The following is an 18707-nucleotide window of genomic DNA, read 5'->3' as shown; positions in this document are numbered from 1 at the left end:
TGCATTCTTTTGCTGGACTTCCTTCATAAAAGCTAGCTGGCCTCTATGGTTTTCAGTGATTAGCAAAGGTGGAGAAGAGCGGGAATTAAACACTTTACAGCTCTGAATAGATGGATGAGCAAGAAGTGATACTTCCAAAACAGAGACTGAACATCTTTATGTATCAAACTCAGTATGATTCAAATTGCATTTTATTAAACAAGGGCATGAATATGTGCTCTTTTCTTCGTAGAAGTCAAGCCCATCCTGCCAGATTGGGTCTGTTTCATAGCCCAGTGTTCACAGCTCCACTCACAGGACAGGTATGTCAAGGGACAGAGAAAAATCAGCTATTTTCTTGTCACTTAAACTTTGCAGCAGGAGTAGCTGTATTGCAATACTGAGTCAGTGCTGAAGATGATTAGCACAGAATATTTTACAGTCTGTTTAAAAAGAGTCTTTTTGGGAACAGCTCGATTGAATGAGGCTAACATTCCACCTAGCTGCCTAGGCTTTGATGCCAGACTGGGATGAATTTTTCAGAGGGGTTTGAACTTGTCATCTTTTTATATAGCACTTGCATGCCAGTGAAGGAAGTATGCTATTATTTCATAAAGCCAGTTAATCACCTCAGACCTTGAAGCAAAAGCTATTGCCCAATTTTAACATGCAGTTCAAAACACAAATCAGGCATGTTTTTGTCCATATTTTTTAAAGTCTGACCACCTCATTCTGCTCACTGATTTTGGTCTGTTGGGGTCTTCTACCACAAGATGCTGACTTTCACAGACTAATGGCAAATTAATTGGACCAGCATTTCTGTTTGTGAGTTTTGATTTTGTTGATTTGCAGTTTTATAAGGTTGCAGTTTAGTTTTGGCTTAGCATGAAGGAGCATCACACTCAGCGTCACGTGAAATCTTATACACTATAATTTTTCTCCACTTTTTCCTCCCTTCAGGATTAAGAAGCAGGGACATACAATTATCTGTAGGCCTAATGAATCCCCAAGGCCATGAAAAAAATCACAGCAAAAATGGGATGAAAGTTCAGCACAGGCAGTGGGCAAGCTGGCCCACATGCCACAGCAGTGCACTGTGGTTCCTCTTAAGTTTTGCTAGCCAGGTTCTAGCTCCTGAGAAGACATCTGTATTGCAGGCCTAGGGAAATACTCCCTGCTAGAGGGCAGAGAAACCTGCCAGGTTTTCAGTGGGCTATAAATGAAGGAAGCGGCTCTGTTTAAAGCTGGGAGGACGATCTTAAGCCAGCACAGTACACGTGGGGCAGTATATATTAACTAGAAAGAAATAAATGAGACAGTGGTAGGCTTATTAGATTTTAAATCACACATTAACTTGTCCCTTGTGGTCCTTTCATATATGTTAAGCTGTGGACTCCATTTCTCCACTCTCATTCTTTGCATTTCAAACGGGACATGAGAAATCGCACAAGCTTTTCTGGACCTGTTCCCAGTACAGCAGGAGCAGACATCGCTCTGCATAGCTGCAAACACCAAAAACATCCATGATCACTTAAAACAGCCTTCTCATTTATACGGAAGAGCCATTTGGTCTTGGACTACTGTTTTGGTCTCAAAAAGCTGTTCTGGGCTTTTTAGGGTTTTGGTTTTTTTTGTTGTTGTCTGCATTCATAGAATCAAATGTGATCATATTAACATTCATTAATAAATATGAAATATAATTCCTCAGTAGCCACCTAGAAACTTGGATAGCATTTCTGCAAGCCAACTGTTTCCTAAAACACAAAGCTAAGAAATAGAGGAGTGAACCCTGATCAAAGATAACAGGATTATTTTAGGGGTGACTGTCGTGATGTCAGTATGATTCACGCACCTAGTAAACCCCCTTTTTTCTGTCAGAGAAGACTGCAGTCAATTTAGTTTAACTGTCCAGTTTCTATAAATTGGGGGAGGGTGAGAAGAAGACTTCATCCTGTCTCACAGTTCCACGCCTGTTCCCCCTATATGCAATGCATTGCTTCTCTCTGAGCATGGGACCACAAGAAAAGACCTTGCTCCTCCTTCTACCAACTTGTAGCCTTCAGCAGAGAAGGACCTTTCTGCTGCACTGCAGGGGACAGGAGGGAAGGGAGCAACAGGGGAAGCAGAGACATCAGCTCTGGTTAGACCCCAGGAACTCTCACACCGTCCCTGTAACATGTAGAGCCGCCTCCCTCCCTCTGTTTCCCAGAAACAGGGAAATCTGGACCACCAGTGGTTGCTAAACCAACACCCGACCCAAAACTTCAATAATCTGAACTACCTACATACTAAAGGGCAGGGTGCATTTTGAGAAAGAGATGCTTCACTTGGATGTCTCTATCTGTGATAGGTGTCCAAACTCCCATTACAGTAGAGAGAGATCTAGTTGACACACATCTCCATCAAGCCTGAACTTAGATATCTCAGATTGCACCTGAACCTCATCCCAGACGTTTGGTGCATTTAAAATGGGTTGATAGGCAGCCAGTTCCCATCTCAGACCCCAGAGCTGGGAGCCTCCTCCTGGGTGTCTCCGTCCTTCGGGGAAGCGCATCCCGTGCACCCCCTGCTCGGAGGCAGCACGACAGACTGACTTGCTGAGTGGCGGATGGAGCGAGGCTCACAGCCTCCTCACCCCTGGGACGGCCTGGTGGGAGCCCAGAAACAGGTCAGGACCCACAGCACATGGGATGTTTTCAGGGAAAGCAAAACCGTACCCCTTTAAGGACATTCTGTTTCCCTACAGGGGAGTTAATTCCTCTCCTCCACTTTGCTGCCTTGACATCTAGCTGAGATCTTTACCCCTTTACAGTGAGCTACAAAACAAGCACGTTATTGCATATCTTGCTTACACGGTCCTGGGTCTTTCCCTGTGTTTACCAGCCAGGAAGCAGTTTGCTTGTGGCATGCAGCAACGCATGTGTTTGGCCATTTTCATCGTCCTTTAGTGTTCTTGTCACAGCCACAACGGTATAAATTAAAATGCCTGTTCCTTCTTTTATTGCCCTCGAGGGGAGAAAACTATTCCTGAAGGCTATGGTTTCACAACAGATTGGCTTCTTTTTCTTCCCCTCGGAGGGGCCGGAGGGGAAGCTGAGTGCAGCCTCGTCCAGTGGAACATCTACTTTTTCTCCCCGTTGCCATGGCGACTGAGCCACCGGCTGGTCTGGCTCTGCAAGGTGCTCGATGACACCCAGCACCGGCACCGGGGCCCTCAAGCGAGAGGATGGGAAAGAGGGAGGGGGAGAGCGGCAGCATCCTTATTTTAATGTGTCATGGCCAGTGTTTTCAGCTGGTGAATTTTCAAAATATAAGCCATAAAGAGGCAATAGGTCATCTGCATCTGTCAGACTTAACCACTGTTCTCCAAAAAGTCGGTTATGAAGATTGCAAATATTGCAGTACAGGTTGATGACTTATATATTCAGAAACTGTAACACGTACACGCAGTATACTCGTTAAGGTAAGTGGCTCACTCTGTCTCAAACTTGTCCTTTTTGTAATATGGGTCCCATGCAGTAATAACAGGAATTTCATCACCTCCAGGTCTTTATCCTATTTCTGTCATGGTCTCAAAATCATGCTGCACTGGCATGAGCCAGAAAAAAAAATTGCTTACAGCTGCAAGAACTTGCAGGAAAATGAGCTCTTTCAAAATAATGAGCTATTAACCCATGGCACTGCTGCAGAGGCATTGCAGTGGTGTCAGCCACTGGTGTGTCAATAAATAACAAGGCAAATTAGAAGTGGATGTAAATTTGTTTCTGTAGATAATTCTTCTTTGATATAAACTGGAACAAGTCTGAGTAACTGGATGAAAACACAGTTGTGCTGAATTTGGCTCGACAGAAAGGAAAGCAGAGGTCCTTAATTTAGGTTCTCTCCCTAGTTAGCACTATTCACATGCTCATTATTTGGGTCACAATTTAGCTTGTTCAATTGTTTTCCAAAGATATTTCTGGAGCAAGTAAAATCCTTTCACCAGTCAGGAGAGGAGGGAAGCGCACACAGCTAAGAAAGGCAAACTTACGGATCAAAGGCTGCTAGCAAGAAGTTGAGCAGTAAGCTGATGGATTGCTCCACGTTGATCTGGTGGGTTGTTGGCATCCGTTTGTTGAGCTGGTAGAAGATAGTTGAAATCACAGCCTCCAGGCGAGCCACATTCAGTTCGATGTTGGGATCCAGGTTGTTCAGTGCGTTTTCCCGCAAGGCTTCTATCACATTCCAGATGTCCACAAGGTGCACTAGGGGACAGGACAGAAAGAGTCAGTGGGGACACGTGCTCCTGAAAGCAACTGAGAAAAAAAGTCACCTCATCCCACAGGGTGGGGGATAACACAATCACATAGGACACGCTTCATGAATAATTAAACAAATGAATCTATTTTCCACCACTGAGAATTGAACTTGTTGGAGGAACATTAATAAGCAAACAATATATCGATATTATTAGTTGTAACGTGTACAGCTTCAGCTTGGGAAATCATTCCTCATTGCATAAAGTATTCAAATAAAAATCTATACGGAAATCACTGGAAGGTAAACATATGGTAATTGTTTTTCTGAACCATGCCTCTATGAATCCCCATTCAGAAACTACTCTTAGATATTAATTTGCATAGCAGATGGGCTTTTCAGAAGATCCTACGAATATTAAGTGCTTCACACGTACTGACATTTTGAAAATCCTTTTCAGCATTTTGTATGGAAAGCAAAATATTTTACAGAATTGTAATTGAGTCAGGGTAGACAAGCTACATTTAAACAAAGAACACTTAATAAAGCGATCCCAAAGTCGTATTTCGTATCTTCTAAATATATTTGCCAAATGATTTGTTAAATCTTTCTCTTTGATAAAGTCCCTGTCGAAGCTGAATTTCACGGGGGTTGTTTTTACCTACAAGGACAGCTTAAAGGACAGTCACTGCTCACCTTTCATACTGTACCCAAACAGAAATCTTGTTTGCCCCTGTTACTGTGGCAGTATGATCAGCTTGCTGCGGATTGGCATTTCCAAAAGCGGTGGACCATGCCAAAAATAAAAATACCCTACACTCATTCAAAATTTGGATTTAGTTCAAACCTGAACTCAAAGAATCATCCCTTTTTTTTTATCTTAAGTATTACCTACTATCCTACTAAACTGTCAATAAGGAACAAATCATGAGGTTCAGGGTGCAAATTCTCTTTTTTTACCAGGGAAACAAATGTATAGTTCTTATTACTTAGCATGACAATATGTCTTATGACATATCAAGAGCCATCTGTATGTGGAAGGTGATGCATTTTTTTGTGGATAGAGAAATTTAATTCTAATCCTCAAAATTTTATTTTTACTTGCTTGGTTTGCAGGTGTTGTCTCAGACTGCAATGTGACATGATGGTCGGATGGCAGGGAAATGTAAGCTGATAATAGATATATAAATGAAACTACATACGCTGTCATTTTACTTAGTCTAGATTTTTTCCCTAAGATTGGGTTTCTTTTCTTCTACCTCAGGAAAAAAATAATCTCCAGCGCCCTGCTACCACATGTGAAAGCCCAAGGAGGAAGATACACCATACAGGTGAGCGGGAACAGCAGCAGCAACTATTTCAGGCACTAGATAAGGCACTTTTCCACTTCTTCTTGCTGTTCCCTAGCAAATAATTGGCAAAAACTGAAAGACGCAGTTCCATCCTGACACCTAAATATGTATTTGACTGTTGTATTAAAAGGAAACATCTACAGGTGACCTTGTATGCTGGCAGGTTGTCTTCAGAGTGTCGTTCTGAATTAAGCCAGGTGGGTGGAGCATACAACCTCTCTGAACTCTTCCTTTTTGTCTTCTAGCTGGGGGAAGCTTGCCCATAAAAAATCTGGCATAGGTCTCTGATCCTTTTAATGCAGCCATTCCCATTCCTATTCAACCAGTTTTCACTGTCAAGTTGCTACAGAGGTAATCTGGGTAAAGGGGAGACGAATGGTCTCCAGGAAGATGGCCTGACCCTTTCTGGGCAGCTTCTCCACATGGCTCAGAGGCCAGGCAGGGCAGAGAGTGGAAGAAGTCACCAGAAAGCAGGGCACCGTCTGCTCCAGGACGGAAGGATTGATGAGCATTTCCCACTCTGGGTCACCACGGTAAGGCAGCCAAGAAAGAAATACAGAGCAAGATGCCAGAAGATGCAGCAACACGTGCAAGTATTTTGTGGCCTTATTAAGAGGGGAAGGGCAGGCAGAAAGCAGACGGCTAAGTGTGATGTTTCTCTCAGGGTCTAGCTGTTCCTGGCCCTGAGGGCTGTCTCTGGTAATTCAGACCAAGTAAATGACGGAGAAGGTGTTTCCACCAGCAGTTGCACCAGGCTGGCTTCTGGGTGCGAGGGTACGTGTGCACACTGTCGAACCTGAACTGTAACAATGTGAGAAATTGCCAGGCGTAGCAAACAGCAAAAAGGGAGTAATGCATATGCGGATGGCTAACCTTGACTTGCGGCTACACTAACAAGATAGCAACCCAAGAAACAGCACAAACAGGTGTACTAGCTTAACAGCACTGCTGACCAAGGCAGAAATTACTAGGGCAACCCTACCATAAATATGAATAAGGATGTCAAATCAGCAACACTGGAGCTAGTGGGTAAAGAATAAACAGGGACAGGCTGTTTATCTGGGAGTGCATGAGCGTGGTGGTGGAAAAGGGGAATATAAAGGGTAACAAATCATGTCATCAGAGCTACTCGGGGGTACCTCTCAAGCAGTCCTGCACCTGATCAGAGCGGAGGAAAAAACACAGCAATTTGACCATGAGTGTATCTAGTTTACTTCCGCAGTTGCAGGGAACTACGATGGTTTCCCCAGCATTGACAAAAGGACATCCCCAGAGGATGAACCAGACATCCGGACTCCCTAACAGTGAGAAATTAATTCCATGCAGCAATTTAACTTTAATTGCCACAGCCTAGTAGTGGAAAACTCTTGAATGAGAGAGCATGGAGGAAAACAGCTGGCCCAATGAATGAGGCTGCAATGGGGGTTGGTGTCTTTTTTCTTCACATGATCCAGTACTGATACTATGTGGCTGTCAGATTTTCATGTTGGTTTTTTTTTTTCCCACCGATATTGTATTTTTCATAACATAGTCATAAAGAGTTAGTTTTGATGATGGTCCTGGGAAGGGAAATATCCAGAGGCTAGCAGACGTGGGACTAATAGTATCAGTACACTAACACATCTGAGAGAAAAAATATTGGTTTCTGTGTTAACTCTAACCTGAAAGCCTCATAAGCTATCCTGATATTCACTGGTATGCCAGAAAGGTAGGGCACAAGACTGAGAAAATCACTTGTTGGAAATTACGCAGCCCCCCACCCACCATTAAATATTAGTCTCAAGGAACTGCTGTGCATTTGTACTATAAATAATTTTACTTGGGCTTTTTTTTTTTCAGAAACACTTTTGTTCCACTTGAAGCTGAATAAACAACAATTCTACCGCACTATTTTATTTTGCATTTTATTCATGAATTTCAAATCTCTCTACAGAGTCTGGAAAGTGGAGGAGGAAACAGAAGATGGACAAGAGCCAGACGTTTAACAACATCTACTAATTTTGAAAATATCTGCTGAAGTATCTAGCTCAAAATCACAAGGAGAGTTTGTTAGACTGCTGTACAAAAGACTGAAGTCTCTGGCCTTTACTCAAGCCACTTGTCATGGACAAGAATTCATGCACCTAAATTTAAATGTCAAAAATCAGATGTCTACTGTCAGCTGGTGATCAAGGCTCCCTCTAATGTCAGGGAAAGCAAAAGGCACCTTAAAGCAGCTGTTTGGAGCCAGGTGGGATGAACAGTGCTTTGAAGGTGCCCATATTTCTTCATTGACTACAGACAAAGCCTAAAGCGACAAGTTTACATGAGACATGTAACCTCAGAGCTGGTAAATTTAACTGAGATGAATCCCACACCTTGCTCCTTAAACATTAAGAAAAGATGTCTTTTCTGTTCTGACTACTACATGGCATAGAATAATTCAGGTTTTATATAAAATATGAATAATAAATACTTTAATCTGTATCAGCTACTACCAGATCCTGTCATAGTCACAGCCTCTTAGACTGCATCGCTCAACCGCGCGCAGATTACATCTGGGTATAGTGCCCCACTGATCACTTCAAATCCTGGGGTTTTTTATGTTTACTCACCTAGTAAGCAGACTCTTATGTATTATATCATGCTGCCAAATCAAACTATCAACACTGGAAAAGGCAGAGTAAAACACAGGCCTCTGCAAGCTTCACGCTATTCATTTGTACTATTAGAAATTTATGCCTACAGCTAATATGTTATCTGTAATCTTTTCAATGTAGTAACAGAATGTCAACCTTGCAAACTTTGCATAACCTTACATTCCTCTCATTTTAATTTTCATCCTCTCTGCTACCCATTTTCTATAATACCTGCTATGCCTATTTATTTATTTATCTATACCTGAGAATGTTTTAATCTCACTGAAGAAGGAGTATCTCCTTACTTTGTTTGCACAACATGTAGTCCAAAAAAACCTGAATCTGACTTCTACATACTACTATGATGCTAACAAGAAGAGTTTGCAGTGTAACAAACTAGCTTACAGATGCAGGAGAGCTTTCGCTCTCCTAAAACCTGCCTTACATTCCCTCAACAAAGTAAAACTCCACAAGTTTGGTTTTAACTTTTCATTGCTGTTGCTAATTTTGTTGCCTTACTCACATTTCCCTCTGAAAAGGCAATTATCCCTCAGCATGAGAAAGATGCCCTTTCTGAAATGGATTTGTAAAACTATAGAAATCTGTCAGTTGTTTCTTCAGTGTCAGCAGGTGATCACTAGGGCAGTAGGAGTAAAAGCTGCTTGTATGTAGCACCTGGGTGGTATAAGGAAATCCAAAATCATGCAGCCCAGGCAATCTTCACGGACCCGTTAGACAGGCCTCGCACTCTGTAAACAGCACAGCTATCCAGGTGTAGAAGATCTCCCTCATTTGCCTGATGTCTGAAAAAAATGTAAATTATTTCTACAAGCAATTGCTAAACTATACATTTCCCTTTAGATTTTCTGTTAAGTGATTTCTAAAGTCACAGCTAAGCTAAACATCTGCATTATTAGACCTTCTATGGCACACACTGTCTGCTAATCTAACTTTCATGAGATTAAGTAATATTTAAACACTGTCATAGAGTGTTTCATATTTGAGCATATTCTGTGACAGATAATGATTAGCAAATGCAAATAAAGTTCAGTATCTGGACAGAAGTGGGACAACGCAGATGAACAGCATTACAGATGGCTGCCATTCACTCCATAGCAATTGTTACCAAAAAATGCATACTTGGAGGAGACCCTGGCTGAATGGCAGAGAATTAAGATTAATGCACGAAAATACACTCCAAATAACAAATGTTATTTCCTTCAGTGGACTCCTTCAGCTGTTAAAACAACATTTGGAGACTGCCTGCTGCCAGCGCATTGTAACTGAATCGATCAGTCCCTCTCTGCAGGATATAAGGGGGAATGAAAGATGGCTAGTTCAGTTTGAAAGGAGTTTTACATTTTCCTCAAACTAAAATCTTTTCAGACACCCTTGAAGTCTTACATCCTGCCCCTCTGTCTCTACCTGTGTTCAGAACCTCTTTTCCTATTGCCTTTTACTACTTTGATGATGAAAAAGAGTAATTAGTAGTTACAGTGCAGAATTCCATCACCTACAACTCGGCCAACAGGTTAATTTGTGGAAGAGGTGTATTCTGGATACATTTGGAGAAAGGAGAATTTAGGACAAAATTTTGTTTTTACTATAAATGCTTATGTCAATTTTATTGATCTTGACCCTCCCTCTTCTCTTCAAGCATTTTGTAGTCTCTTCATTAGCAGGAAACCAATTTATTTTTAATTTATTGTAACTAGTAACTTTAATTTACTTGCAACTAGTAATTTTATGTTTGGTAGGTAACAGTATCTTAACAGTCAAACTGTGAGAGAAGAGATGGACTATACTAATTTTTTTTTTCAACTCAAAGCAAAGAAATTAAAATTTATTTATGCAGTAAAAAATGAAGTCTTCTTTCCATCACGCAGCTGATTTAGAATTATGGAAAGGATGTGAGATATAGATAATCTTGGATATATCACTAATCTCAAAGGAGGCAGATTACTTCAAACATCAGTTGTCAAGAAATGATGTTGCCCTAAGCAAACATAAAAAAAAAACCTGTAGTGGAAGTTTATCTTCTAGGTAGTAAAAAAAAAAATATTAAAAATAGCCTGTGTGCTTAAGCTTTCTTACCATTAAATGGATCTACTTATGCAAAACTCCTCATCTGTTCTACTGTGTTTTTTGTATTCCACCTGAACCATGAACTCTACAATGTTATCTTTCCATTTATTACTAAATGGACGAGGAAGAAGAGATTACATTTAATCAAACAAGGGAATCGACTAAATTAGGGCTTTAATAATCAATTCAAATTTACTTAACATACAGTAGGTCTAACTAAATCTAGGTTAAACATGCCCAACTGATACAGAATTCCTCCTTGATAGATTTTCCTTTGTTGGTGAATACACAAAAAAATTTAAAGAAGTATTAATTTAAATTATTTCCAAAATTTTAGTATACATTTCATTAAGCTTTTAGTCCAGCAAAGCTCTTACAGACATGCTTGAGTTTAAACATACTAGTACTGTCATTTGAAATCAATGGCACTTGAATGTATGTCAGGTATTTCAGGTGGATTTCATTAAAAGGGACAGATTTATGCTTCCTTGTCTAACAATCCTAAAAATATTATAAAATATGTTAGACAATTCTTCTTTTTTTGATTAGAATCTATGAACCCATCACAAATCAGGGTATTGGAGCCATTTGTCATTGCCACTGCTATGAAGCCCTGGGAAGTTACTCACGCTTTCTGTTTGGCTCCCTCTCTCCTGCTGCCAGGTGGGTAACGGAGGACTGAGGGAGGCACGTTCTCCCTCTAAACTACACCTGTCTGTGGCCAAGCTGCCCCTCAAATCAGTCGGCTGTAGCATGATCACCAAAAGCTTTATCTGCACATCCCACCACTACGCAGATCAACGTGCCAGCTACAATGGCTTGCAGTCTTTCACGCTCTGTGGCTGCCAAATTACATGAAAAAGAAAATGTACCAGGGTGTTGCCTCTGCTCAGGGCTAAAATGAGGTACTCAACTCTTTGGCTGGGTACGTCTGGTGACAGCTGTCACCCTACACGGCCTGGCACACCCAGGCTACTCGTTGCCCAAATATCTGAACCTGCGCTCAGTCCGTAGCTGGAAATGTCCTGTACGTTCCTATTCCTGCTCCCATGTCTCTTAGGCTCCTTGTCTACCTCCCTTGCCAGACGCAGCTCATACAGTGATTTCTAGCATAGCTGGGCACCCGCTAAGCAGCTGATCCATCAAGCTTTGTGTCCGTTTGGCCACTTCCAAATGCTCTGCAGGTTTTGGGCTGGTCACCACTGTTTTCCGAAAGCAAGACTGGTGGACTTCTAGCTTGTCAGCACATATCTGAACTTGTTAATGTCAAAATGTATTTCACTGCATCTTCTTGCTATTTCATTTGATTTCTAGGTTTTGTAGATACAGTGATTGGTGAGTAAATCCTGCAAGTTTAAAGAAGAAATTAATGAAATATTCACAATATTTACTGCCATGTTATTCTGATCCCCAAATGCTTTAATTTTTAGAAATGTGTGTATTAGACCCATACAACAGTATGAAAAGTTGTAAGAGGATGATATATTGATAACCAAGAGTAACCACTGACAACATTTACTTCTTTGCAAAAATCAAAGTCTTCTCAAAGACTGTCTGCCTGGAATTGAATTTGGCAAGGCTTACTGGTAAGCTTCATCTTCAAGACGAAGGCCCCTGCAACAAGTGGGACAGTCTGGAGCAAGGAACACAACCTCGGTGGAGGAGGATCCAGTCAGGGGATGTTTAAACAGACTGACATGATCAAGTCCATAGGACCTGATGGGGAATGTATCCACAAGCGCTGAGGCAGCTGGCTGATGTCAGTGCGAGGCCACCCGATTGTCTTTGAAAGGTTGTGGCAACTAAGGAAGGTTCCTGAGGGCTGTGAGAAAGCCACTGTCACTCCTATTTCCAAGAAGAGCAAGAAGAAGGATCCAGTGAACTAAAACCTCACCTCAGTCCCTGGAAAGGGGATAGAGCAAATCCTCCTGGAAGCCATTTCCAAGCAAGGTAAGTACAAGAAGGGGATTGGAAACAGTCAGCACAGATTTATGACTGAAAAAACATGCTTGACCAAACTCTTTGCTTTCCACAATGAAATGACTGGCTCAAGGAACAAGGGAGAGTAGTGGATGTTCTTTATTCTGACTTGAGCAAGGCTTTCAACACTGTGTCCCATGATATCCTCAATGGCAAACTAGTTGGTGTGGGCTGCATAAGTGGACAGTGAGGTGGACTGAAAACTGGTTGAACAGATTAGCTGAAAATCTTGTGATCAGTGGCACCATATCTAGCTGGAGGTCAGTCACTAGTGGTATACCCCCAGGCTTGATACTGGGGCCAAAACTGTTTAACACCTTCATTAATGACCTGGATGATGGGACAGAGTGTACTCTCAGCAAGTTTGCAGCTGATACAAAACTGGGAAGAGTGACTGATACACCAGAGGGCTGGGCTACCACTCAGAGGCACCTCAACAGGCTGGAGAAATATGCAAAGACGAGCTTCATGAAGTGCAACAAACGGAAATATAAAGTCCTGAACGTGAAAAGGAATAACCCCATGTACCAGTACAGGCTGGCTGCTGACCAGCAATACGCCTTTTCAGCAAAGGCAGCCAACAGCCTCCTTGGCTGCATTGGGCAGCGTGTTGCCAGCAGGTCAAGGGAGGTGATCCTTCTCCTCTACTCAGCACTGGTGACACAGCTGGAGTGCTGGGTCCAAAGTCCAGCAAGCAGCCATGAAGATGATGAAGGGACTGGAGCAACTGCCATATGGGGAGAGGCTGAGAGAGCTAGGACTATTCAGCCTACATGGGGGAAGGTTCAGGGGGACTTTATAAATGTGTATAAACATCTGATGCAAGGGAGTAAAGAAGATGTGAGCCAGACTGTTCTCAGGGAAAGGATAGTGAAAGGACAGAAGGAAATGGACACAAATCAAAATACAAGAAAGCATTTAAACATAAGAAATAGATTTTCCCTGTGAGGGTTTGTCAAACACTGTGACAGGTTGCCCAGAGAGGCTGTGGAGTCTCCATCCTTGAAGATATTCAAACCTGAACTGGACACAGCCCTAAGCAATCTGCTCTAGCTGACCCTGCTCTCTCCAGAGGTCCTTGCCAGCCTCAGCGATTCTGTGGTTCTGTGATGTCCTTGTCTAATCATGAACTTATACTGCAAAAACACATAATAACTCTTACTGGAGAGGAATCAGTGTTGCCTTACTGATTTTTCTCTAAAGTTGTTGTTCAAGTGTGCTGTGCTCCAAGTCCTTTTTCTGACACACACAATAAACAAAAAACCACAGAGCCTGCCTTGAGGTTCCTTGAATGCTTGGGAAAGAGGCCTCCACATCCTCAAGATGTTTTGTGTGAGGTGTACAGAGGGCCTTCATGGCACTCTGCGTACTCAGACAGTCCCTCAAGCTTTCCCTGGAATGCCAAGGGATCTCAGAGGGAGGTCATGGTTTCATTTAGTCCCCTGTCAGCTGCAGGCATTCCTCCTCCTCCTCACCTCTTTGCCTTTGCTGTGATAGTGCGCAGGTGTGTGGTACGCACTGGCTCAGCGGGAAGCTGGACTAAGGCTACCCACTTCTACCTGCCCACCCCAATGGTGGACACCCAGAGTGAGGAGGAGTGCCTGGATAAGGAACTAAGCATCCAGAGCAGCCAACAGAAACTTCTTTCTTCTGAACTACTGTGCATGTGGAGTAAGTCAGCTGCGTTTGGACTCACCGAATTCATGCAGATCACCGGTCCATGTGATACCACATGGGACAAGTGATGTCCCAACCACCAGGAGCTGGCTTCTCAGTGCACATGCCAGCAAGCTGCACACTGCATGCACAGGAGACATTTCTGAGTGGCTGCCAAACCTGGCTGCTGGGTGTCTGGAAATCTGCAGGACATGATGTCTACAAGCAAGGCACGGAAAATTCTGGGGAAAAGTTTTAAAGGTTCTCCTGTCCACATACCTGGGCTTGCATTGCTGTATCCTCACCTACTGTTCTGCCCAGAAGGAAAAATGAGCTATTCTAAAACTTTCTGAGATCCTGATCACTACAGCATATTAAACAAACATGGCCTGTTGGAAGTGTCTGTCAACTTGGCCAAGTGCCACTAATGAGGAATAACCATTAGGCTAACAATACATTGAAATGTGGTCTTTTTACATTTAGTATGGTACCTGACAAATCCACCAAGGTGTAAGAGTATGTAAAGATCTCCAGTAAAATTCTTCTCTTACATTAATTTACAATAAAAGTTCCTTCTCCCCCTGCTGTCAGTTCCTGCCTATTTTGTCTCACCTATATTTAACTGAAGCCTGAAGGGCTCTCTGTGGGTGGCAGAAGAGGCCATCAGTCTCCCCAAGCAGCAACACTAATGACAGTCGATTCTGCAAAAGGGAACAGTGGGCGAGGCACCCTGAGTGCTGGGCTAGGAAACTGTTGTCAGCTACTCGTCATCCAGATGCTGGGAAAGTGTTTCCTTTTTTTTAAACATGCTTTGAAACATTTATTCAAAATGCTGAAAATGAAGTATGACATTATAAAATAATTTAAAAAATCTAACTCTAAGCTTCTTAATATTTTGATGACAACCAGGAAAGACCACTCAATCAAAAGTCTGCACTGTTGCTAGTAAGCCACATAGCTTAAATCCATTGATTATACATAATTTTCTTGTTTTAAGACTTAATCAAATTTATGAATTAAAGACCAATGTGTAAATAACAGACCTGTTGCTACATGTATTCCATAGCCAGAAACATTATAAATCCCTCCCCCACAACAGACAATGGTAATCCTAGATTATGCACCTCTATTATTCTTGTTATCCCAGCATAATACTATTTTAATGAGAAAGGCTTTATTTGAGGCATTGTGTGATCAGGCCTCAGTCTGACTGAAATAGTTCCTTCAAATGGGTTTTGCAAGTGTCAGCTTTAAATTAGCCAAAGAATTCACGGGGATACGAGGTAACAAAACTTGGTTACTAAATATGTATGATACACAACAGCTTTCTCATCTGTCTTAAAGTAAGGTCAATTTGCCTCACATCTGAGTTCATATTTCAATTAGTAAAATTACAGCATTTCAAATTTTTAATGAAATGTAACTCTTCTGCACTATATTACAGCAAACCATATATTAGGAAGAAGTTCTGTGCTCCCAAAAGGTGGCGAAAAACATCTCCAGGGCTGGGTGATACTGTATCTGGAGTTGATTTTCAGAGTTTTCTCTGTTATAGATCTGGTGACAGAAACTGAATTATGGAGACTTTCAACAAATGTTTCCAGAAAGAAGAAAAAGCCATATCCCAGCCCTCCCGGGAACTAGAAGTTCAGAAATGACTGTACATATGAGAAGAAAACCGTCATTTTAGAGCCTGGCACGACTCGGATTGTGTGTAACAACGCAAGACAAACCAGCTTTTAGAAAACAAGCAGGACACGGTGCACCAGCCTTCTGGTAGCTGTAGTCCTGACCACAGGATGGCACTACTGGGTATATTTTAGTAAATGCAGCACACATTTGCTATGTAACATTTTAACTCTCTCCTGGCACAAGGACAAGTGAGCTAACACAAATCAAAGGCTGTGTGCATCCCCACCGCTGCCTCCAGAAAATGCCCTTGTCTATGTACTTAGTTGAATCAAGACATGTGCTTGGAGATTTGGCAGTGTGGATGTCCTATACAGGTGATCACATGGCAAACTGTGCCAAACCTGTGAGGTGGAAAGGGCAGAATGTCTTCATGTTGAATGTCCTCATTACAGTGATAAAATCTCCTCCAGAAGTATGTTTCTTCAGATGCCAAGTCTGACTAATACTACATCTTTCTCTCTTAAATAACTTCATTTTTTTTCCTTTGATACAACCGCTGCCAGCTCCCTCTATCCCGCCTAAAAAACTCCCCATGCCACAAGAGGACTACAGCTTGCTTTGGCACTGTTACCAGCAAAAAGCAAGTGTAAAGTGAATGTAAATGTTAACAAATTGGGTTATTTATATTTTTCATTAATTTTGAAGCAGTATATCTTACCAGCTCTGAGGATACAGGGTATTAATCCCAATCTCATATTAACTGCTGTTTTCTTTAAAAAATAGCTTGTGATGACAAGAGAATACACGATTTAACACTTCTTTATAACAATTTCTTCCCTCATGGCTATAGAAAACAAGTTGCGATTACATTGTCAACCTTTAAGGTTCAGTCATATCACAAAGGTCAGTGAAAAAGAATGAGAACCTATTATACATTTAGAACTGCTTGAAGACAAAAACCCTGCTTGGCCCATCTCCTGTTTTTCAGAGTTTGATCCATGGTTATTTTGTGTTCTTTAATTTATTTTTTTTTAATCATTTAGGGTTGGCAAGACTGTAAACAGCAACACAAGGTACAGAATACTGATGAAACATGAATTGTGCATTTCCTTGAATATAAAAGATGTGATATTTTACAGATATGCATATCCTTAAGCTAATCCTTCTTCTATTAATTTAAATAATTTCTTCTGTAAAGTGGACTGAATTTGGCCCATAATGTTTTCATCTATTAAAAATAATTAGAGAAATACTGAAGCTGAACTTAATGCTTGGGTAAACTGCCTGATACCAGAACTGCATTTTTCACCCCCCAAACAGAAGAAACATACTAAAGAGTGATGGCATATACTTCTCTCTTCTGAAAAGTGTGGGTCAATCCAGAGGGTTTCTGGGACAAAATCCCAGTATCAACCTCAGCTGTTAAAAGCAAGAGCATTGCTATGAAGTACAGCACTCATGTGACACGCAGGACTGGTGAAAAAGCATCTTATGCCTGAAGTCATAAGGACAGTTCAGACTCTAATATTATTTAACTTTTTGTTGAGATTGGTAATGGAGGTGCTAATTACTGCCATAGGTTCAAGCTTTCATAGGTATTTAAACAACCTATTACATTTGAAAACAACAGGATTTATTTGCCCCAAAATCTGTTGGGATTTGAGCTATAATCAACTTTGAGATAGGGAGAGATGGATCCTGGTATCTGGGAGAGCCTTTTTTGGGGGGTATCATGTTCATCTGAGTAGACAATATCTCATCCAGAGAAACTGTAGAGAATATCTGACTAAACTCTGGCTTTGTGTTCACACAATCGTTCCATATTTGCCCTCCTGCCATTATTCATATTCAAAGCAATGTCTTCTGCAAGAACCACTCAGTGCTCCAGTTCCCCAGCTCATTTGCTCAGTAACCACGATGCCCATACCAGGAGGCAACTGCAGTGGCTCCCATTGCAGCAATTTGCAATAACACACACTAAAACTTCACATCTCTTAAGGAAACAAGTATGAAAAACAGGTTGTCGTGGTTTAACCCCAGCCAGCAACTAAGCACCACGCAGCCGCTCACTCACTCCCCCCCCATCCAGTGGGAGGGGGGAGAAAATCAGGAAAAGAAGTAAAACTCCTGGGTTGAGATAAGAATGATTTAATAGAACAGAAAAGAAGAAACTAATAATGATAATGATAACACTAATAAAATGACAACAGTAGTAATAAAAGGATTGAAATGTACAAATGATGCGCAGGGCAATTGCTCACCACCTGCCGACCGACACCCCGCCAGTCCCCGAGCAGCGATTCCCCGCCCCCACTCCCCAGTTCCTAAACTAGATGGGACGTCACATGGTATGGAATACACCGTGGGCCAGTTTGGGTCAGGTGCCCTGGCTGGGCATGAGAAGCTGAAAAATCCTTGACTCTAGTCTAAACACTACTGAGCAGCAACTGAAAACATCAGTGTTATCAACATTCTTCACATACTGAACTCAAAACATAGCACTGTACCAGCTACTAGGAAGACAGTTAACTACATCCCAGCTGAAACCAGGACACAGGTCAAGAAAAGAAGAAAAGCTCCAGTTGATACAAACATAGCTCGACAATCAGCAACAATGAGAAAGGAAATAAGACTGCAGAATGTAAAATGACAGATAAATGGGACTTGGCTGAAGTCCCACACATCTATCCTTCCTCCTCTGTGTGACAGAAGTTCTTTAATGATGTTGTCAGGGCCCCTAGATGGAGTAAGAGTCTCGATGTACATGGCCACTTATCTGTCATACTTTATTTTACACATGCAGTCTTTAAAGATATCCTACAAATCCAAGACAAAATAAGAGTTTCAAGGCAAAATATAAATGAATGAAATGTGGAAAATTAGACCTGGGGAAGATCAGCACCTTTACAAGAGATGCAGTATGATACTAGTGTCAGCTTCATTTATCAGAAATTGAGTTCAACCTCCTCAAACAATATACATCGAGAGACTGATTCATTCCTTCCTTTGTGCCATAGTAATGTCAGTGAGTTCAACAGAGTTACTTTCAATTTACTTTCTGTCAGGAAAGGAGACATCTATCTATCCATCCACATGGACCGAAGAAAAGGCTGAGCACACACAGAACTTGTGGAATTAGCCCACACTTTGCTCAGTAAAGGGCCATAGA

General features: G+C 41.7%; 1 protein-coding gene across 3 annotated transcripts in view; it reads right to left on the bottom strand.

Moving 5' to 3' along the window:
• DTNA (dystrobrevin, alpha) overlaps positions 1 to 18707 on the bottom strand; it is a 99136-nt gene that overhangs the window by 65378 nt on the left and 15051 nt on the right. For all 3 annotated transcript variants that reach the window (XM_010574373.1, XM_010574372.1, XM_010574374.1), the window contains one exon: positions 4010 to 4223. In XM_010574373.1, coding sequence (XP_010572675.1) covers positions 4010 to 4223 — 214 coding nt within the window. The remainder of the gene's footprint in view (positions 1 to 4009; positions 4224 to 18707) is intronic.

This window comes from Haliaeetus leucocephalus, unplaced genomic scaffold (assembly GCF_000737465.1).
Source record: "Haliaeetus leucocephalus isolate CR32 unplaced genomic scaffold, Haliaeetus_leucocephalus-4.0 Scaffold428, whole genome shotgun sequence".
Classification (NCBI taxonomy): Eukaryota; Metazoa; Chordata; class Aves; order Accipitriformes; family Accipitridae; genus Haliaeetus; species Haliaeetus leucocephalus.
Note: the sequence above shows the minus strand (reverse complement) of the source record. Positions and strands in the feature narration are given on the sequence as shown.